Raw genomic sequence first — 22,852 nt, forward strand, 5'->3', positions numbered from 1 at the left:
GATTCGAAAACTGTTCTGCAATCACCTGTCACAATCTCTCTTTAAGTTCTGAATCTCTGGATTCATAACTTGTTTTTTTCACAAAGTGTTTGATTTCGCTTCGTCAGATGCCTTTTTTGGTAATGACATTTGTATCTACGGTGCCCATGAGTGGTCAAACTAATGGAGACTGCAAAGAAATGCATGAGATCTCATTGGTTTTTGAGGTGTCTAATTGTGAAACCAGAGGTTTCTAAATGTCCCCACTGTTTCTTCAGTGCTCTTATAGACATGGTTTATGAGCAGTGGGTCAACCATAGCACCGTGAAACCTGAACAACGAGCTACAAGATGCTAAAACATACAGATAAAGGAGTAGGTTAACACCGATGTCACTATATGCTGCATCATTTGATCCATGGCTTATATGCAAAAATATGAATTATTGCAGTTTTAAGAGGACACTCGTACTTTTGGCACACTATTGCTTCCTTGACAGGCATCTTTCCGTATTACAGTTAGCTAAGTAATTCATTTCAGAACAGAAATTAGCATCTCAAAATAATGACTTTGTATTTCTGACTACTGACTTATGGTTTAATAAAATGGCTTAAAATCTGAATCTACTTAGTACCCAAAGCAATTATTATTTTCTGAAATATCAAGTAATTACTTTGCACCAATAAGTCTAAATATTGAAAAAGTTACTCATTATCTTGAAATACTCATTCATTTTAAAGTATGTGATTATTTTGAGATACAAATGTATTATTTTGAAATTATTACTCATTCGTTTGAGATAATGCTTATTTTGAAATATTAAGTCATCATTATTAATGATTATCATCATTAGTTCACATTATTATTCATAAATATTTTGAGGTAATAATTGATTATCTTTAAATATACTGATATATCATACCTATCAGATATATCAGATCCTAAGTAATTATTTTGACATATTAAGAACATTACTTTGAGATGCTCATTATTTCGTGCCACTGTACTCACTTACACGGTCTGTTTTGTTTAATCACTGCCCTTGTTATATAACGTGTATCTGTGGTGTGTTTGCGCTGATCACGTGCACTGCTGCTCCGGAGATGTTGCGTCTCTTTCCTTCATGCTGCGGCTGATAGTGTTAATAACCAGGGAGCAAATAAAACTACTGTGCTGGAAGAGACTGCTGTTTGCTGACGTCACCCCCCCCCCCCCCCCCCCGCTCGCCCTACTTTACCCCTGGACAGGGTTGTATTCACCCACGTGCGTGAGGGCCATTATGTAATATATATATATATATATATATATATACATCCATAAATGCTACACGTAAAGCACTATAATCCCAATCCCGTTGGTTTGTGAGGTCTCGTGGTGGACGTTCTCGTTTGTTGTGTAACTGTCCTCTGCGCACCACCCAGCGGTCACACTGTGTCACTGCAGCCAGGAGCCATTTCAACACAGCAGGAGGTCTTAATATTTAAGAGACTTCCCAACGTGTTTAGTGTTTATGGCGCCATCTTTCCACAGTTTATGCCAATGTTTTGCTCAAATATTTGCACTTGGATTAATTAATAAATCAGGTGCATTTTATTACCAGGTTTTCCCTACACAATTATTCACAAAATACATGCGTATTGTAGCCATATCCCCCCCAAAAACAAGCATGAGTGAGATTCATGTTAAGGGTTAGGGTGCAATTTTGCCTCTTGGGGCAAATTAATTACACTCAAAATACTGACTATTGAGGTATACTGTATAGAAAAGAATTTATGAAGTGCTGTATCACGCATTATCCTGATCATTACTAAAGCATAAAGTACATTTTTAAATATTAGTGAATACTGGTGCATCACAACCCACTGAGAAGCAGGGATGTTCATATTCATGGTCCCCTGAGGATGCTTTCTAACACTTTGAAGGATCAGTCAGATTTTTGGATACAGATAGAACATCCATGTCTTTTGTAAATAATTGTGTAGTGAAAACCTGGTAATGTAACGGACCTGATAGAATATTGATTCATGAATACAATAACTTAATATTTGATTAAAGCATTGAGAAAGTATGCAGAAAAAAACGGCAATATAGATTTGCAAACCATAACCCCAAAATACAAATCTACTTAAGATCAGCCAACCTGACCAATAAGAAGCAAACATACAAGTACTTATTTATTTACACTTTTAAAATACACAAATACAGTGGCATTACAAATGAGGAGCGAAAGTCTTAAGGTGTCGAGTGGAAAGAAAAGAATTCCCATGAGTCCACGGTAAGCGACGCACTGTTGACATGAGCATCCGCATCCCCCTCGCACAGTAAAACGCAAATATGGGACAGGAAGTGAGAAGTAGAAAGAACTGAGAGAAGTAGACATGACAGACTAAAAAACCCACGTCTATTATCCCTTGTTAAGTGTACTTGCATCTATCATAGCCATCATCAGTGAGACCAACAACTTAAACCCTCGCTTTTTTTTGTTGATTTTTCAAGCCCACAGGTGAGGTATATTTTTATTTGTTTTTTTAAAAGAAAACAACAACAACAAAACAAAAAAAATGGAGTAAGACCTTCCTTTCCCTTCCCCTCCGCACATTTGCCATTCGGAGTATAAGCACATCCTATACACAGAAACAGAACCAACAGGTACAGACCACCACTACAACCCCGCCCACCCCCCAAACTACAGAAAGAATGACAATACTCTGCAAGCAGTTACCACATCGAGGACTTTCTACGCCAAAAGAGGCAGGATTCATCGTCAGAAGGGATGCAAAAAAAAAGAAAGAAGCAGGGTTACCGGCAAAAGAAGTGCCGCCCCCCCCCTTAAGACAAACACTCTCCAGAAGCGCCTTCACCTCCACCTCGCCCGGCGCCAAAGGCACGGTTCACCTCCAAAACACAAACGGTTCTCCCTCGTGCCATTTATCCGAGTGTGAGCCTCCCGGCCGCAGAGACGTCCGTCTTCTCGCCGATTCAAAAGGGGACTCATGGGAAGATGGATTCAGGGAGGGGAACCGGTCCTTTAAAGCCCTACTGTTTTCAATAGGGGTGGGGAGGTGGTCTAAAGTGAGCTTGGGAGGCAAAGGAGTGAAAACCCCAAAAAGAAAATACCCCTGAACATGTTCAAACCCCCACCAACCACTTCAGCTTGTTTAACCCCCCCCCCGAGACAGACAGACAGACAAACCAACACACACACACACACACACACCACTATGGACCCGGTTAAAAACAACGGCTCGTCTGCTCGTTGCTGACGGAGCGTTTTGCATTCACAGCTTTCTCAAAGAAGCGTAACCGCAGTCGGGACCTGAAGGTGGGGGGAAAGATGCGCCGCGTGTTTGATCTACTACAACGTCCTGGGTCCAACGCACCTGAGGGGGACAACAATCAAACAGACAGAGTGGTAGTGTGGGACCACCATTGGAAACAAGCACATTAAAAGACCCTTTTAAAAACAAGGAGGTCATCCTACCGTTACAGTTAAACATCACACACACCAAAAGAAAAAAGGTAAAAAAAAAAAAAATGCCTTCAGTTCACAGAACAGAGCCTGAGATCCGTCCTTTAGAAGCAAAATTCCCCCCACACCGTTTTCAAACAGCTAACGCGCTCGTCCTTTCCAAACCTCGGTGGAGTGGGATTGTGTTTAAGAGAGACGCTTTAAATGCGATAGAAGAAAAAGATGTAAAACCAAAGTGTTAAAAAGATGCCAGAGGAAAGTGGATCCATGGCTTCATCAACAGGAAGGAGGGGTGGGGGGGGGGGGAGGCCGTGGCTGCTACCAAACTGTACTCCACCCATCCTTGTCACACAGACACACAGACACAGTCCTGGTTGTGTTCCACATTCTCCGTCAGGTGTTCAGGAGGGCAGCCAGACTATGGTGCATTGGTTGGTAGTCCTCTGTGTCATCAAAGAGTTCTGTGTGTGTGTGTGTGTGTGTGTGTGTGTGTGTGTGTGTGTGTGTGTTGCAGGCGGTGCATGTTGAGGCCTCCGTGGTGCACAGGTGAATGGGGGGGTAGGGGGGGGGGGTTTCACCGCGGCGCTGCAGACTGGAGGCCGCTGGGTGTGACCCGGGACAAGGCCTGCAGAGGGGAAAAATGATTTAGTACACACGTATGAGCTTTATTCCTTATTCCCCTAACTTAAAAATGCCTGTTTTCTGAATGGAGTTTGGTTGATCAGGCTATACTGGCGTCGTAGTGTTCTACCACCACTCAAAATAACCGCACGGATGCAATGACACGCAGGTGCGTGGTTGTTTACGCTGAGCAGTCTGAAACGCTTACAGCGCGTCATTGGGAAGCTCTGCTGAAATACAAAAAAAAGAAATAATAATAAGATATGATCATATGTTACGACCAGCAACACTGTATATTTCTAGAGCCCTCATAAAAGCATTAGCAATGAAAGGTTAAACCTGCTGATAGATATTTTGGAACAATAACGTTCTTGTCATAGAAGAAAGCAGCCCTGGGACACTATTTTTTCCCTCCTGGGGAGCTCAAGGAACATCGGAGCTGTTCACATCCACACCTGGTCTAGTTTGAAAACTATGACAAAACAATATTTATATTATTTTTATCCCTACATTCTGCTGTTCATAAACTGTTCCTGCCAGTGAATGTAAATGCAACAACAAGGTACCAATGAGCATTTGGTTTCATTGAAAAAGGGAAGTCTGCGAATCAGAGACATAGTTCTCTGGTAATGTACGCTTCCCTTTTTGTCAGCCTTTGTTAGGCAATAGAACAGACAATATATTTCACAATATGTCCCGTGTGGTTCGCCAGGTCCTCCCTGCTCGACTGTCAGACCGCTCACAACTACAGAGTGGGGATTTTGAAATGTAACACGTGGAGAAAAAAAAAAGAACAGACTAAATAAAAATAAAAATGGAGGATGGACACTTTTCTTCAGAACGGTACTAAACACTGATAACTGTCAACCTGTTATGAACATTAACACACCTTGAATTGAAAAGCTTTTACCCAAAGAATGATGGAACCTTTTTATCAGTAACTTTAATTACATGACATATGTTTAAGCTTTACATTCTCCAATTTGATTACATTACTCGGTTACATTCCCAACACGGACCATTCTGCATGGACGCAGCCTCAGCACGGAGGTCATTTAAAGAGGACCTACATGTGAATGAGGAGCGTTTCCGTCGGCGGGGGAGTAAAGTGTACCCAGGAAACAAAGCTGCTAGACCGGTTCTCCTGTTAACCGCTAGCGGATGGTTTGGTTTTCCCGAAACCAAGCAGGAGGTCTTTGCGTTACCTGTGAGGACATGCGTGATGCGTCCTGGCGCCCCGTGAGGTCCGAGGAGGAGATGTTGACGGGCGCCCCGCGATGAAGACGCATGCTCACCTTCCGCTCCTTCTCCAAACCTGAAAAAGAGAGAGAGGAGCGGCCCAATGATGGAGGAGCCCCAACTGTTCCATTAGAACAGATTATTTCACTCAGCCCATTTCCTCTTCCCCTGCTGGCGATACGAGTGTGTGTATGTGTGTGTGTGTGTGTGTGAGCGCTGACCTGTGTGTGAGGCCGGGTTGAGTGGGGAGGGGGCCGCCACTTCCTGAGTCGCCCTGGCCCTCCCCGAGGCCGCGGGCAGGCCCCTGGCCGCGGGCGCCCTGCTGTGCCTCAGCCTGTCCTCCCGCTCCCGGCGCTCCCGCTCCGCGTCCTCCACGGCCCGGTTTGCTCCCTGCACAGTTTGAAAACATTTCAAAAGTGAACTAACTCCCAGAACGAGGAGAAGTCCGACTCGTAGCCAACTACTAAGATAGTGGGTCACTGTACTGAGTGTAAAATGGGGGGAGGGCTGCCAATAACACATCCACAGTACGCGGACAGTTTTGTAATCTGTCAGTTTTCAAATGTAAAAGCTCCACCCCCCCGAGAGTAGCGGCGGTAACAGGATTTCTGTTAGCACTAAGTTTGAATTCAGCCAGTAGGAATAGAAAACTTCAATGAGGATGAAAGCCAACACTTACAAACTTGAGCATGTTCCAGTCAAAGACGTAGTCGTAGGAGAAGCCCTGTCGGTGGAAGAGGTTCCTGAAGAGCTGGCGGAGGTACGAGTAGTCCGGCTTGTCGTCAAAGCGAAGGGAGCGGCAAAAGTTGAGGTAGGTGGCAAATTCGGCTGTGGGGGGGGAGGGGGACACGAGATCAGTGAGGGCGTTGCGTTGGATCGACGTTGACTTACGGCCCTAACGGACAGCGCATGGACGTACACGGGTAGCCTTTGCAGAGGACCTCGATGGGCGTGGACATCTTCTTCTCGCTGATGCGCTCGTACTTCTGCCTCTTGGTGGCGGCCTTCAGGCCCTGCCAGGGCAGGGAGCCCAGGTTGAAGTACATGAGGACGTAGCCCAGTGACTCCAGGTCGTCCCGTCTGGACTGCTCTGTGGACACGAGAGAACCAATTCAGATGGCCGCATTCACTCGTTGGTTCATTCGTCCGTCGAGGGGTCTCAGCGGACGGCGCTCTTACCGATGCCCAGGTGCGTGTTGATGGAGGCGTAGCGCGCCGTGCCGGTCAGGTTCTTGTTCTCGCGGTAGGGGATGTGCTGGTGTGTGCGCGCGTCGCGGTACTTCTTGGCCAGGCCGAAGTCGATGATGTAGACCAGGTTGCCCTTCTTGCCCAGCCCCATCAGGAAGTTGTCCGGCTTCACGTCTCGGTGGATAAAGTTCTTGGAGTGGATGTACTCAATGCGGCTGATCTAGGGGGCGGAGCGGGAGAGGGGGCGATTAGCTGATAGCGTGAAAAGAAGAGCAGAGACGGGGTGGGACGCGCGCGGGGGGACGTCGTGAACTCACCATCTGGTCGGCCAGCAGCAGGACGGTCTTGAGGCTGAACTTCCGAGAGCAGAAGTTGAACAGATCCTCCAGGCTGGGCCCCAGCAGCTCCATCACCATCACGTTGTAGTCGCCCTCGGCGCCGCACCACTTTATTGTCGGGATGCCCACTAGAGACAAGGGACGAGAGGTTTAGGGATTATTGACCCACTACTGAGATAACTAAAACATCTGGAGTCCCACAGATACCTTGAATATCTGCAGTGGATAAACTACATTTCATATCTCTTGTGCTTGTGTTTAAGGCTAAATGGTAAAGTGGAGTCAAAAAATCTAAATTTTTTAAAAGTAGTCTGTTGCAGGCAGACGTTATGTTTCTAAAATAATGAATGGAACGTCAAGGACACGCTGTCCCCTCCGACCCCCCACACAGGCAGGAGGGCAGTCAGGACAGAGACCAGCTGGTTTGGGAGCCGCTGGTAATTGGCTGACGCTGCCAAGGCAAAGAGGCCTTTCTGGCCTTGCCTTCTCTGAGCAGACGGCAGCCCAAATACAAATACATATTGGCCACCAACTTGTTTTATACAATTCCCGATGTAATTCATTTAAAAAAAAAAGCTATTTTAGTGCATTTTTGCAAGAGCAAATAAGGATTTGCGATGCAAAGACATCATGAAGGCTCCCGGCGGCCACGTTGAGATGTCCAGTCTGCTTTGTGACCCAAAGGTCTCTGATGGGTTCGGTTCCACGTCACAAGTAACAGCCTGCTGAGGGCCCCTAGGGGGACGGGGACGCTCCTAAAGACACGGGACAGTGCTGGAGGGGCCATAAACGGCACAATCCTCTTCACTGAAGCTTGAACAAAAAAACAATAGCTGAAACTGACCAGGGAGGACAATGAGGTCCTGCATATGATATACTTCACAGGTACCATACCTCCCCCCTGCATCATCTTGTAGATCTTGCTCTCTATGTGAAGCTGGGGGTGCTTGGTCTTCACGCATTCCAGCTTGATGGCCACCTCCTCTCCGACGGAGATGTCGGTACCTGGACGGGGACAGAAGGAACGCAGGACGTTAACCGAAGCGATGCAGTAACGGAAAGGTTCGTCATCGGCAGCAGTGTCCAGGGTGAGCAGTCAATCAATTCAATTAAGCCCTTTCTGCTTTCAAGGTAGCCATTTTACCGGTCCAAAAGTGTGTCCGCTGGTGGCAGTGTGTGTCTGTGTGTGTCTGTGTGTGCGACACAGAGGGCAGTGGTGAATTGTAAATGCAGGTAGACAGAAGTTACAGGCCGCCGTGTAAATAGGATGAAGTTCATAATGGCTGATCGAAGACAGCAGAGCCAGTGAAGCCGGCTCTCCTCTCCAGTAGCGCTTGGCTGTGCGGCCCGACTTCCTGGCAGCTATAATTACGTTTCATCAGACACGAGTCTCCTCCCTGCTGCTTGACGTGGTCACGGCTTCCCTCCCCCTGACAACGCGGTAACCAAACACCCGGATACAGAATTCAATTTACACACGGCATCGGGAGGAGCTCACGGCGGCGGAGCGTCATTGATTTGTCCGTATGAGGTCATCTGGGCGGGGCAGAGCCCCGGGGGAGGGGGGGGAAACAAGCAAAGGGGGCTGTGACTCACTCTAAAGCCGATATGTTGCATCCACCCAAACCCATGAACCAAATGGGATGACCTTGACTCGCCTCTGGTGCACTAACAAAATCCATATGAGCACAGCAGCTTTAAAAAGGGTCAGTGAAAGAACATAAAGGAGCCTCACGTTTAAACCTTTTAAGTGGTCCCCTCAAAGTATTTGCTTATTTTGAAATATAGAAACTGCGTAGAGTTTTTGCCTTCGTAACTCAAAACCTTTTGTTTCGTTCAGCGCAACTAAAATGTAATAAATAAGAATAAGTATTTTGGGGGGGGACTATTGAGGATAGCAGGATACAAAAGATATATTGGCCCTCTGCTTCGTGGGTTTTTAGTTGCCATGATGAGCTGCGTGGAGGCAATAGAAATTATAGCAATTAATTTCCTTTATGAATAATAAAAAGCAATTTCTTAAATTAGGGAGATAAATGGATGGATCAGAATTACTTTCTTGCAACTAACAATCACAGAGTATGTTGAATAAATGTTGTGAGTGACTTTGGTACGGTGACTTGTTGTTGACCAACAGGTGAAATATGTCCACAAAAGGCTCTTCATCGTCTTAGCAACACATCTCAGTTTGTGATCTTTCTTTACAGGAATGGGATTTGTCTGGACAGATTTACCCTGGAATGCACCCCCCCCCCCCCCCCCCCATCCATGACCTTCTGATGTTGTGCATTATTGGTACCAACGTGTGTACGTGTGTTTTTATCTCCAGCGTGGCTGCTGATAGCTGAACATGTCCGGACACATTCCCACACATGACGCTTTTATCCCGTTAAATGACCTCTGGCAGCTGTGGCTCTTTGGTTCACGACGGCGTCAAACCCCAAATAAGAGATGTGAAACTCTTGAAATGGGGGCGGGGGAAGGGGGGGGAAGGGGGGGGGATGACTGCAGCCGGTGCTTTGCAACAACAACAACAAAGATTTCGCAACTTGTAGCCTTTTCTGAGACGTGGTTGCCTGAGATGACGTCAACAAGTGCCATCAGACCACAGAGCGTCAGCGCGCTGCAGCGCTCGGCCCCCAGCGTGTCTCGACTGCTCTGCAATTTGTAGTGAACGTTGCTTGTGCAAGAGGACCCCTCCCTTTAGGCGTACAGCACCTGCTGCACGGCTCGTCACTCGAGTTTCACCACAAGTTTTTAAAAAAGGCCTTTGGCTCCAACTGAATTTCCTACTAAATTAAAAATGCAATTTGAAAGAAATGTACGGTTCCTTCATTCATGATGCAACAGAAAAGGGTTTCTAAAACAAGGCAAAGACATGCACGAGGTGAAATGAATGCATTGCTATATATGAATAACATGTTTGATGGTTCACATGCTAGTGAACTAAATACTCGACAGATACTAAGTAAGTAAATGTGCAATATAATGTCTACTTAACTAACTCGTACTATGGAGAGAAGCTTATTAGAAGCATTAACAGCGCAGCAAACTATGAAAAGCTACAGAGCGATGATGTCACTCCCCGATGCAAAGCATGAGGAACAACAGGGCTGCTGTGAACATTAATACAAGTCAAAGAAATTTGAATCTCACTGATCTCCAGTCAGTCAAAGTAAGCCATCACACAAACTTTATCTAAAGTATTTAGATAGCGCCTCGTGTAACTGTACATGTACTTTCTGCCCCTGAGCTCAGAGCACAGCAGAGACGTTGTTGTGCTTCCCGGAAGTCAGCGCTCACCTCGGGGGAAGGGTGGTGTGGGGGGGCTCCTTCACTTCATGCAGCCGCTTGCATGTAGAAACGGCACTGGACTTTACTGCTATTTCCTCGCCTGCACTGGTGTGAACCACCGTCACTCTCTGGCAGCATGCGGCCGTGTGAGACCCAGCAGGGGGGGCAGTAGGTTACAAAACAACCACAGGAGAATCTACGTGGATGCTACGCTAATCCACCAGGCACAACCGTGCTTTGGCTTTCCATTAGCAAAAGAAGCTACCTCTTTATTTCATAGGTTCAACTTTAAGTTGGATTGTGAAACAATGAAAGTAACCTGTGCAATGAACAGTGGAGTTTCGCTACGTTGGGATTGGATCATCGGTTGAGCCCGACCACCACGTGGACTTCCTGTTTTACTGATGGGCCTCATCAGACAGCGAAACCACACAGTGAGCAGAACAGTGATGCAATACGATGAGCTCAACGCCGAGCTAAACACTGAGCTGGGTTCAACTTTGTGCAGATGGACCCAGTGAGGCCGGTCCAGGAAGTGGCTGCTTCCTGCCAGCGGGGAGAGCACAGCAGTCAACACAAGCAGACGTAGTCTTTGTGACGTCACCATTGGTTTGTGGAACGATGTTATGAAGCCTTGCTGGTCGGTAGAGAGTTTAAGACACATCCACATCACGGTTGCGTCGTGATGAAAATACTTTCCCAAAATGATCCAACAGATAAAACCACCTTTAACGAGGTAGCAAGCTTTTGGTGGACTTTGTTAACAATCTGCATTTGTCATGACAAACATTAGTCACTTTTGTACCACTTCAGACAGTCCACACCCAGAGCGCACAGCCTGTTCAACAGCAGACCTCCGCTCCTCCTCTTGCTCACGACAAAAGGAGCAGAGACCACCAGCTGCTCACACGGCAGCACTAGTGAGTGTACACGTAGAAAACATTAACCACTAGCGTTAAAGATTTCCGTGGCACTTCTAACACTGAGTCGGACGCTTTGATGCTGTTCTCGCCCGTTACCAAGGTTACGCCGCATCAATCAGCAGTCAGAGAGCGTGAATAACACTGAATTAGCCGCTGGGTCTCGCTCATCATTCCAATCAGCCAATCAATTTACAAGTGGAAAACAGAAAGGAGCCAACTAATGCTGTCGTTACACTATCAGCTGACAACTAGACGGCCACAATAAAAAACGGGCGAAGGGCAGAAATTTAATCAGCATACCTCTTGTAAATGTTACATAACAATTGATACAATTTATGGTAAAAGCTAAATTAACAGTTCAACAAATAACTAGGCAGGATCTACAAGCCCGCTGAAGATAAACCCCTTGCTGAGCTTTCACTTCAATATTAAAATACAGCGGCATCTTTTGGGTTTCATTGTGGACAGAATATATTATGTATAACAAAAATAATCCATATTTGGTGTGACTTGAATTGATTGGTGGTTTTCCCTTTTCTCTGACACCTTGGGGGACTAACAATTTATAGTAGAAACAACCCACGACTCACAAACACTGACTGCAGCAGAACTGTCCAGTTACTAGATTGTCTTTGATGATCGGTTGAGGAAGTTCTTTGAAAGGGGAAAATCAATCTTCCTGTGAATGGTTCATGCAACACAGTTGTGTGTGTGCACGCCGGTATGTTGTATAATTGCTATACAACAAATGATCTAACATTGTAACGTAATTAAATCATATTGTGAGTGAATGCCAACGGTCAGACGTGGGTATCGTTCTGGTTGATTAGACATCAGTGATGAGGTCTTCAGACAACAGCCGGAAATAAAAAGAAAGAAAAAAAGCCTTCATGAATTAACAACGTATACTCTCCATTGTTGTCCAGATGACCAAGTTTAAAACACAGAAATGTGATCAGCTGTTGCCAGGAGATGTTGACCCCGATGTGGCCACCAGAGGATGCATTCATGGTAGCGGTGCACAATGACAAGATGTCCCTTTTGTTCAACACTCGCGCACGTTTATTCCAAACGTGCCCACAGTCTATGTTTCCCAATCGTTCGTGTCTCTCGCGCACGGATCGATGCGCGTCCGACGCCCAAGAGCGTCACCGCAAACCATCTGAAGCTCCTCTGCTCGCACGGAGACGCGTTCAGCGGCTCGGCGAATGGTTTCCTCCGACGTTCACCTTCAGCGAGAGGCAACACGCCCAGTCCGATGTGTTGCTCACAAACAAACAGGATCGATGGGGCCCGCGGCGCTTTGCCACAGTGTACACGACACTGAGTAACGTAGGAACACGTCTCCTCGGGCACAGAACCAGGATCCGTGAAGCAGTTTTATGTCGAGAACCAGCACAGCTGATCAGAAGGACCCGGATTAAACGCTGGAAACTGAGGCACTAGCGCCTGTAAGCAGCGATGAAGCTGACGTTAGCATGCTGGTGGATTTCTTTCACGGAAAAGGAAGAAAGGGAAGCCGGCTTGTTGTGTTGCCCGTTGTTGTGTGGTGTGAGGTCATGTGATTCACCGCTTCGGGGACTTGACAGCAAAGGCTGTACATCAATTATGAGCTAACGTTAGCCAATAAAGGGTTTAACGTTAGCTTATTTTACTCAGTGGGTAGACGTCAGTTTCCTTTTCTGTCGTTGACACGGTTCACTTGGACATTTGTCTCACGGAAGACAGCCAACGTGTCCTCTTAAGTCTAACTGATATACAATGTACACTATTTGCCGTGAAATATTACGGTAATGTTTTGTTACTGCTGGATACGTTACGAGAGTGCTAGCTTTGTAGCTAACGTAACGTTAGCGAACACTAAACAACGAACAGCTGATTGAGCTCGTTTAGGAAGCCAGCTGACAAAGTGTCAAAGCTTTGTGTTAGAGACTGAGGTGACATTAACCGGAGACAAAGACAGAACATCGGGGCTATTTCACTTCAACTCACCCAGGTAGATGTCCCCAAATGATCCACTTCCAATTTTTCTGCCCAGTCTATATCGGTTCCCGACTCTCAACTCCATGATTGGCAATCTGCGTTCGGCTAGCTAGCGCACTCGCTAGCTCCAAAATAGCCACCGAAAATATTCAGGTTAAAGCTCGAGTCTGTTTAACAGCAGAACAGACGAGAAAACCCGACACATGAAACCCTCTTGGTATCGGTGGTGGTGTCTTCCTGTAGGTCGTCTCCCGAGTGAAGGCTCTCACAATCTTTCCCCGTTTGTTTTAAAAAGACGCTAACCTCATATTGGGTCAATATGGGGCTCGTTCGAAAGGTCTAAATGTGTACGTTATGCTCCCGCTGTTTTTGACACGGATACGCGTCAATTGTCCACGGATGAAGATGGATTTTTGCCGAGGTTATATTGGCTGGTTATCCGTCTTTGCAGTTTCTGTCAGTAGACTTTCGGGAGGTGTCTGACGTCACTTCCCTTCTGCGTGACGAGGGAGGACCCTGCCAGAGAGCGTCTAAGGGAGAGAGGTGCCAATGGCTACCAAAAGCGACAACAGCTTCACTGACAACTACTGTACATTGGATTCATCCTTGTTTTAAGGAAGTGACTGAAACCGGAAATGCTTTGTGATAAAATAACAATAAGGTTTTCATCTGAAGCCTTCTATTGATAGATTTGATCTGAGATACTCATTCAATCTGGATTTTTGCAGTCTTCATTTCCCAGTCTCTGGCTTCACGACAATTATTATATTATATGATGACTATTTGATTCTTTATGTTAAATCATACACAATATCCCTACTGTCTGGGACACTCCCGACAATTTAGTAAACATAAACAACTCCCTTCCAAATGTAATGTTACAACTTCCTTCCAAATCTCCAAAACTAGAATTTCTAAAAGCTCAATTGCTCGGGTGTTATGTGGGTAAACAATTGAGAGCTCTTAGCTTTCACACTCCAGCTGGATACTCCTGGAATAAATGTTATCAAAACTGAACTTTAATTGACTCCAATTAGGTTTTCAGTTTGTGACCCAATAGCCTCCATATGGTTATATTGTAGAGCCTTATTTCATTGTGCAGAGAGAAAATTAAAGAGGGGGGGGGGGGGGGGGTATAAGTCACTCTGGTGGTCTCTGCCCCGCTGCTGCTAGCCACACGGCACGCGGACGTATGCGTCATCTTCACGTCAGTGTTGAACAGCCGTGTGTGGTAATATAACAAAAAAAGAAGAAAATAAATATTGCACACTTTTTCAGGGGGGGATGTGTAATTTCCTGTTATAATGGTAGGGGAAACACTATATATATCCTTTCAAAAAGGTATTTATAAAAAGCATCGTCGTTGAACATATTACGCATGCAGTATTAGGACCGCCATCTTTGCCTTCCTCACTCATTGGCCGGTGTTGTTGTCTGTGATTGGTTTCTTGCCAGAGGCTCATCTTTTCCAGCCAAGGGAGTCTGGTCCTGAACAACAACAGAAGAGTTGTTCCTTTGTCCAGCTGGCCTGAGTCCATCCTCTATTGGACAACAAACTACACGGAGTTGTCTAAACGAAACTCTGTACACCTCTATATTGTTTCCCTTCTATAGTATAGAATAGCCTAACAACTCAACTTGATCTAGAAGCATTTTTGTAGGGGAACACCACATATAAGGCTGTTGAGTTATATATTAAGAATACCAAAGTACAACATTTTACATAAAGTAAAGTAAAATGTATCCCCTGTGCAGCTTTAGTTTCTTTTATTTTTCTTGTCATTTTAATTTATTGAAATTACGCTTTTATTCTGAAGGACTAGGGGTCGGAAATGTTTCGCTGTAGTTGCTCGCAGGAAAACCCCTCTCTATTTCCTCCTCCACCATACAGTTCGTTCTCTCTGGAGTCTAAGAAATGATCTAAAGAAAGGTAATGGCTTTGACCAAGAGTGGAAAAGCGCTTCCCCTGCAAGGAGCGGAGGGACAGGACCGTAAAGACGGCGGGACGACGGACACGAGTGACTCCGGCCGGTAACTTCCTGCACTCATACAGATGATGTTGGCATGTTAACCTTTTTTAAGCATCAGGTTGCCAACTGGGGTTTCCACCAGTCCCTTAAAATACGGAATAGTCCCGTATGTGAGAATATAGTAGCGCGTCCCGTCAATATGGGACGGGGTTTGTCCCGTATTTTCCGGGTTGACGCCAATGCAGCGTCCCATGCAAATAATCCCACCCGAATTTCGTGAAGACTCTTCCCATTCGTCCCCTGATTGGGTGATACTCGCTGCCATCGTTGGTTTGATTGGCCGTGAACCTGAAACAAACCAATCAGTCAGAGGAGGGCGGGTCTCTTGGCGGAAGCAGCCCCAGACATAGATATATGTGACTCCAGATACCCCGACGTCCCGCTCTGAAGCGAAAGCGGATGCAAAAGTACCGACGAGAGTGGGAGGAATCACGGGGGGGTCGCAGAGTCTCCCCCCCCCCGTCAGCCGTAGCGTCCCTTATTTTTCTGTACCAAAGGTGGAAACCCTATTTCCAACTGGACGCTTCACATTTTACACCCGAATTGAAATTCCTGTTAATTTTGAATAACTAATTTAGTCATGTTCCGCAGTGAAAACGATAATTTAACTGAAACCATAACATGCTACAGAATATGTCCATGCTACAGTAGCTGAATGTTAGGTTCATATCTTGTCCACTAGTCTACTACTACCTGAGCCCACTTTGATCCATTTCTGTTCATAATGATGGCAACGGTGTTAAAAAACCATAAAAGCCTCAGAGATGTAAGTCAACCTCTAAAGTGCAGTATGACGGTGTTCTCACGTCTAATGTGGATTTTAAACACAACATCAAGTAACTTTATAAACCAAGATGTGATGTTATATATTTAATCAATAAGGTACGAGAGGCTGTACTTTGTCGTCAATAAAAGTTCAAGGGCGTTGTTAGTAAACCCTTGAACTGTGACATTATTGAAGATAAAGCACAGCCTTGAGTACCTTACTGCTTTTATAATATATAAAATACGGTTACGAGCGACATTATAAATAGTAAATAAATAGCTGCCTTTCAGCACAAAATAGTTGTACCAAACGTTGTGTAACGCATTTCAGTAGCCTAGAGAAAATAGTCCCTGTGCAACAGTTCGAGGGTTGCCGGCCCTCTGCTGCATGTCGGGCCTAACAACACCCCCAAACTTTTACATTATTGGACGATAAAGTACAGCCTCTCGTACCTTATTGCTTAAATAAAGTACACCTCATGACTCACTCTCGACCAATCAGAATGCTGCATTTCATCTACCGTATTATAAACTATAATAACGTTTCTATCTGTAGATATTTAAGCAAATTCTCTATTATCACTTGAGGCTTTATAACGGCTGTCCACAAACCAATGGGTGATGCCCGCTTCTTATAAATTATGGTCAATACAAATGAACGAAATTAAAGTACAGTGGACATTTAAATGGTACATTTGTCCAAGTAAACTAGTGATCAGTTAAAGGTAAATGTTCCTTGTGTTGACTCAAGATAGTAATGGGATTTATTTCTCATTTTGCACTTCACAAGTTTGGAGTCTTGTTTGGATCAACCAATGGATTCAAGCGGTATCCATGAAGTTATCAAGTTTTTGCCCTCCCCGCTACCAGGTGAGGCCTTTTTATAACCATCAGCAGAAATAAAATCTTAGCTGCAGTGAATGGCTTGATAACGACTTTTTATAAACAGCATTTAATGTCCTCTCCCTCTCAGCCAAACATTATGACGCCGACACCACCGAACCGATCAGCTGTGGTCTTCAATCTTTGGAGGAGCTGTTGTCATGGAAGCGAAACGAGGCGAACCCCTTCAATGTGGCGGCTGTCCCGCTGGCACCTCGGGAGCCTCCTCTTGCCAAATGTCTCCGTCGCACCCTGGTGTCTCATGACATGATGGGAGGCTACCTGGATGACCGGTAAAAATGACTTAAACAGTAGCACAACAGTATTAGTTCTACAATAGTTCACCTACAGCCTAAAGTAGGTGATGGGGCACTTTTAGGTGGCATCACCCAGGTCTGCAAAGTGAATCAGGTGTAAAAGTGCCAGAAACTTGCATTCTCTCTGATGTCCAGCAGCCTCATTCTGATGAAGGTGTTATGCGACAGGTCTGGACCAGTTTAGAAAATGCTTTTTTTAGTTCATTCGGCAATACAATTCCGTCAACCTTTTACCGTATTTCTTTGTCATGCTCTCTTCTGTTATCGAGGTTTACCCAGGGGACCAATGCAAAGGCCCCATACGCCTTCTATCACTGGCAGTACATTGATATTTTCAACTACTTCACACACAACATGGTGACGGTCCCTCCTGCTGTGTGGACCAATGCAGCTCATAAACATGGAGTTGTTGTTCTCGGTGAGTGAACAGGCCAAATAAATACCAAACCAATGTCCAGTAAAGGAATTCTGAATGTGTTTTATGTCTTTATAATTGTCTATCATATTTTGAAAAGTAAGTTTTGGTCTTCCTCATCTCTACAATGCCGCTTTTTCAGGGACTTTCATCACAGAGTGGACCGACGGAGCCAAAGTGTGCGAGGCCTTCCTGAAAGAGGAGGAGTCGTACCGGGCGGTGGCTGATAAACTAGTCCAGATCAGCCACTGTTACGGCTTCGAGGGCTGGCTCATAAACATAGAGAACATTCTCAGTGTGAGTTAGAGATTTATCCAGGCCAGCAACACGATACATAGAGCAAGTGTCGCAGTGTGGCCAAAATGTAAGTTATGCAATGAGATACTCACTCCTGATTTGAATGATGAGATTTTAAGTTCAATGAAAAATAGCTTTACCATGAAGCACCCTTTTCACTCAAGCCCAGCTTGGAAGAACAAGTTCTTTAAGGATTTGTTGAAAGCATTGTGGTTAAAAGATCCTTCCAGCTCAAGCTGTTGGAATGTAAAAGGGTTCTATTCATGTTAGCACCCTTAGAAAAGTTCTGGATTGACCCTCGCGAGAGGTTTCTGCAACCTTACACCATAGAAGGGTTCTCTGTAGAGCCTTAAATGTCGGGCTCTGTGTAGAACCATTCACAGATTGTTCTTCTTATTGTAACTGTGCACAACATTGTCGCTTATCCTGTGAAATATCATAACACCTGCAAGACAATTTTGCACATACAGTACGAGTCACAGGTTTGGAAACACCTTCTCATTCAAATGGGTGTCTACGCTTTTGACTGGTACTGCAGATAGATCTATTTCACAGAGTGGAGGAATTTGACTGACTTTGGGCATGTGTATTATTGAAATATGATATTATTGATGGGTGGATTTCCATGAAAGACGGGACGGTTAATTCTGATAACTTTGATGATCCACTGACATTTCATCTTGCGCCACCAGCAGCTCAGAAATAGGAATAACAAATAACAGTTTGGTTTATAACTAAAGTACTAATGTTGTTATCTGCCTCTGCTGTTCTTTGTGATGAATAGAGAATTGTACTATGTTAACACGCTGCACTGTGGTGGTGCTTCTCTTCAACGTGTTGGCCTGAAGTATGTAAAGTCCCGTGTGTGTGCGCCTGCAGAAGGTCGCGGTAATGAACACACCGTTGTTCCTGCGCTACCTGACGGATCAGATGCACGAGCGGGTGCCTGGCAGCCTGGTGCTGTGGTACGACAGTGTGATCGAGGACGGACAACTGTTGTGGCAAAATGAGCTCAACCAGTCCAACAGGTAGACTGACTGGAAATCAGAGAGATGATTACAACAATTTGAATGTTCCGTGAAAGCCGGCCAAACGCTTAGTCTCAATCTCTTTGCGACAGGGTGTTTTTCGACGCATGCGATGGTCTTTTCACCAACTACAACTGGACAGAGCAGAGCCTGGAGCGGATGGGGGACTACGGCGGGATCCAAGGCCGCAAGGCCGATGTCTACGTCGGGGTGGACGTGTTTGCACGTGGCAATGTGGTGGGCGGGATGCTGGAAACGAACAAGGTACGCGGCACGGAACACGTGACCTGGTGAAGAAACCGCTCCCACCACTGACGGCGGACTCCCTCTTGTTTTCGGTTGTCCACAGGCGCTGGAAGTCATTCGGAAGCATGACTTCTCCACGGCCATCTTTGCCCCAGGCTGGGTGTATGAGAGCCACGAAGACAAGACCCAGTTCCGCAAGAATCAGGACAAGTGAGACCAACCCAGCCATTGATGCATTAACGCATGCATCAATTTTATTTAACCGTTACCCGTCCCCCTGGCAGGTTCTGGGCCCTTCTGTCAGACTACCTTTACATCCATCGGACGGACTCGCCGCTCCCCTTCGTCTCCTCCTTCTGCCAGGGCTTTGGGAAGGCTGTCTACTGGAAGGGACAGGTACTGGAGGAGGCACATCTGCAACCAAAGGCAGATGCTGTGCCTTAAAACTGCTTTTAAAAGAGCTTTGTATTATGCCCGTCAAGATAACACATTTTGTTTGATGAGTTTAAGAGGATTTTAAGGCAGTGCGTATTGAGGCGAGAAGGAAAACCCAGAGCTTTATTCAGGAGATTGAGCTCATGTATGTACATTGTCGTGGATAACCTGGACATCACCCTGGGCTACATTTGTTAGATCTAAGACATCTTTCTTTGTGGTTGTGACAGTCTCTGTGGAATGGTGTCCCTCAGTCCGTCACCTTCTTCTGAACACATATCTCATGTATACCTTGACCTCCACTTGGACTTTAGGACTTATGGTCGCTGTTACCCCACAAAACAATTTGGACTGGTTGGTGGAGGAACACAACCGAGAGGTGTTACTTCTAGCTTCCTTCAGACCCTCGGTGATCTCTATTTGAACCGCAACATGTTTACAGAGAGCACTTCTCTAAATCTTCAAGCTGACTGAGGAAGATTCCGTGATACGTGATTCCGCTGTATTGAAGACTAGAGATTGAGGCCATAAACTTATGTTTCCAGTGTTTACTGAGGGAATAAATCAAGTTCGACAACCAGAGTCACCCCCTGATGAGACAGCGAGAATGCAGATTTAATGCACTTCAGCCGAGGGCAGACCTGGATGGTGCCAGTATTTAATGCTAAAAAGTTGTCTCAATCCGCAACATATAACATATTGTGTGTTAAATAAAAGGTTATTAATGTAGCAGTGATTAAAATGTTCATGTCACGACAGACATAAGAAAACAATGGACAACGCCACAGCAGGTGCATTTGTGATTCTGTCTCCTTTCTGTCTTACCATGTGACCGGATTTGAGGACCCAGTAGAAGGCAAAGTTCTTGTAAGTCTTGCAGAAAGCTCCAGTATTGCCCGGGGAGGTGGGGTCATCCAGGGGGGTCCACCTCAGCTCGTTAAAACCACGTAGCCCCTCCCACTTCAGCCTCTTCACCCACAGCTCCTGACCTGTGACAGGAAGTAGACTTGTGTGACAGGAAGCAGAGACCATGTGGCCTGGCTCTCTTTTCCAGATGGATCCAATGTGGGGATTTGGGGGAGTTTACACCGCTGCTGCCCGGGCTTAACAGGAGGGAATACATGGAGCATGTTACCCCTCATGTATACCTTGACCTCCACTTGGACTTTAGGACTTATGGTCGCTGTTACCCCACAAAACAATTTGGACTGGTTGGTGGAGGAACACAACCGAGAGGTGTTACTTCTAGCTTCCTTCAGACCCTCGGTGATCTCTATTTGAACCACAACATGTTTACAGAGAGCACTTCTCTAAATCTTCAAGCTGACTGAGGAAGATTCCGTGATACTGGCCAGGCTAAAATTAATTTAGTCCCAACTCCACTTTTGTCTAAAGTTATTTGCTCAATGAAATGTGACACATAAATCCAGCTCGCCAATCTGTTTTGTCTGTTTTGTGTGTGAAGCGCGAGGCTAACGGCAGCTGGTTCAACCTGAGCGCTCAGGAGAGCCAGCCCTTGTACTACCACACGGAGCTGGAGGGCCGGGCCTGGCTGAGCAGCCGGGCGTGCCCAGAGGACGCCTGGAATGGGGGGTGCTCGCTGCTGCTGGAAGGACTCATCCCCGCAGCGCACACGTCTCCAGTTTGTGCCAAGTGCGTTTTTATCTCGTCCACCCTTGCTTTTTTGAGACCAGTCTCACAGTGCATCCACAGTACTTTTTATGAATCTGTTTCAGGATCCTGTCCCTCCACGTGCCCCTGGCATCCAAGATTATGGTGTCCCTCATCTACAAGCCTTCCCCCGGGATCACAGTGTCCCTGGAGCTGAAGACCACAGACGGCAGTCTTTGCGCCGATGTGGACGTCCAGGATGTCAAACGTTAGTCCATACCATGAGGCCCAAAAGTTGTTTTGGAAGCGTTTTAAAGGTTCCATGTAGCCAAGCGCTGATGGTATGTTTCTGCAGCTGGCAGCGTGTCCCCTGTGTTGGAGGATGAGGGGCTCCAGCTGGTGGGCCAGTTCACTCAGCTGTGCGGCAACGTGAGTCCGGCTGGCTGGACTGTCGGGTAAGGGGCTCTCAACCGTTAGCTGAGCCAACAGGGTTTCCGTTATAAAGTCCATCTCTGTCGTGTCACTGCGGGCAGGTGTTCACAGTTGGAGCTTCAGCGCTGCACCCTCAGAGAGGTTTGTCTCCGCATTCAGCGGGACAGGCCGGAGAACACGCCCTTCACCTGCAGGGTGGGAGAAATCCTGGTGAGTCGGCTGTTAATCCCATTGATGTTGCACAATTATAATACTTTCCACTTCAACCACCTCTCTCAACCACCATATCCCAGCCAGTATATGAGAATTCGTCCCTTTTTAAATGGTTCTTGTGCCCACTTCCTCTCTCTTTAAGCTTTTGGACGGTGCCAGTCTGCAGGCTCCCCCTGAGGCGGTTCAGGACCTGTACCTCTACGACGTAGTGTGGCTGCACGGTACCTTGCCCGGGTCCAGCTCTCCCTCTCTGCACTTTAACGCCACCCTGCACTGGAAGTACCCAGCCAAGCTCGCGCGCCACTTCCGGGTGTACTGGCGTCGGCTGAGAGGACCCGATCCCAGGATCCCCCCAGGTCAATTGGTTCTGGTGGGCCGGGCGTATTCTAATTTTTTTAGAGTGACGGAGCTGGCCGTGCCGGAACCGTCCAGCCTGCTGGAGCTGGTGGTGGAGCCGGTGAGCAGGGAGGGCATCCCGGTCCCAGAGGTCCACTGGGGACGAAGTAGCCTCAGCTACGCAGAGGAATCAGCAAAATGACTTGACAAATGACAACTCGTTCCAGTGCCAACCCAACTTTCAAATCTGAATGTCACTACATCTTTAGATGGAAAAAAAGAGGAGCCGTAGCCCAAAATACACGAGGCTAGTCTGCATGTTATTGTGGCTTGCTTTGTTTCAGATTTGAATACTGTCTGTGTTCTTGAGCTTCCAACAGTACCATGTGGTTTTCATTTGGACTCCATTGAGTACCTTTTATTAAGAGGGAGATAAGAAAATTGACACCAGTATCTAGAATGCTTCAGCTGTAAACCTTTTTTATAAAACGTAAAAAAGTGTAAAATCATTAAAGAGGACATTTCTGAACTACTTAAATACAAGTAGGTTGACACACATGAAAGTCATGTGTCAAGGCTAGTCAAAGGTTTCCTTCCCCGGCTTGGACTGCTCTTCTTAGATAACACAAGCAGCGGGGCTGGACCAGCTTGACTGGTCACCTGTCCCACATCAACTGGAGTTGTTTTTTATGATGATTTTATGAACACTTTGTTTACACTTAGACAATAAAACTCTACATCAGGAGTTCTTTGGGATACTATCCTGATACTGCCTCACAAATCATCCTTAGCATCCGTTTACAGCAGATAAT

General features: G+C 46.1%; 2 protein-coding genes across 2 annotated transcripts; one reads left to right on the forward strand and one right to left on the reverse strand.

Moving 5' to 3' along the window:
• Nucleotides 1-2,139: 2,139 nt before the first annotated feature.
• csnk1da (casein kinase 1, delta a) lies at nt 2,140-13,633 on the reverse strand. The gene is made up of 9 exons (XM_040191170.2): nt 13,043-13,633; nt 7,728-7,838; nt 6,813-6,961; nt 6,487-6,715; nt 6,227-6,397; nt 5,987-6,135; nt 5,529-5,697; nt 5,274-5,383; nt 2,140-4,072 (listed from the first exon to the last, which is right to left on the reverse strand). The coding sequence occupies exons 1-9, from the start codon at nt 13,116-13,118 to the stop codon at nt 4,022-4,024; spliced, it is 1,215 nt and encodes a 404-aa protein (XP_040047104.1). The 5' UTR covers nt 13,119-13,633; the 3' UTR covers nt 2,140-4,021.
• An 876-nt stretch (nt 13,634-14,509) lies between these two features.
• Nucleotides 14,510-22,785, forward strand: engase (endo-beta-N-acetylglucosaminidase). Its single transcript, XM_040191155.2, has 14 exons — nt 14,510-15,064; nt 16,619-16,698; nt 16,802-17,003; nt 17,297-17,445; nt 17,585-17,739; nt 18,619-18,767; nt 18,860-19,031; nt 19,117-19,223; nt 19,298-19,409; nt 20,914-21,101; nt 21,185-21,327; nt 21,415-21,514; nt 21,593-21,701; nt 21,847-22,785. Exons 1-14 carry the CDS (start codon nt 14,967-14,969, stop codon nt 22,240-22,242), a joined length of 2,160 nt encoding a protein of 719 aa, XP_040047089.2. The 5' UTR covers nt 14,510-14,966; the 3' UTR covers nt 22,243-22,785.
• Nucleotides 22,786-22,852: the final 67 nt, after the last annotated feature.

This window comes from Gasterosteus aculeatus, chromosome 11, assembly GCF_964276395.1.
Source record: "Gasterosteus aculeatus chromosome 11, fGasAcu3.hap1.1, whole genome shotgun sequence".
Lineage (NCBI taxonomy): Eukaryota > Metazoa > Chordata > Actinopteri > Perciformes > Gasterosteidae > Gasterosteus > Gasterosteus aculeatus.

Excerpts from the sequence above, each read along its gene's own strand:
- csnk1da (XM_040191170.2), bottom strand. The coding sequence starts at position 13,118 with ATGGAGTTGAGAGTCGGGAACCGATATAGACTGGGCAGAAAAATTGGA. Across the intron at positions 5,384-5,528 it reads CAACCCGGCCTCACACACAG|GTTTGGAGAAGGAGCGGAAG; the intron begins GTCAGCGCTCAC and ends TCTCTTTTTCAG. Across the intron at positions 4,073-5,273 it reads CATCACGCATGTCCTCACAG|GCCTTGTCCCGGGTCACACC; the intron begins GTAACGCAAAGA and ends TCCCCTCTGCAG.
- engase (XM_040191155.2), top strand. The coding sequence starts at position 14,967 with ATGGCTTTGACCAAGAGTGGAAAAGCGCTTCCCCTGCAAGGAGCGGAG. Across the intron at positions 17,740-18,618 it reads ACATAGAGAACATTCTCAGT|AAGGTCGCGGTAATGAACAC; the intron begins GTGAGTTAGAGA and ends GTGCGCCTGCAG. Across the intron at positions 18,768-18,859 it reads GAGCTCAACCAGTCCAACAG|GGTGTTTTTCGACGCATGCG; the intron begins GTAGACTGACTG and ends TCTTTGCGACAG.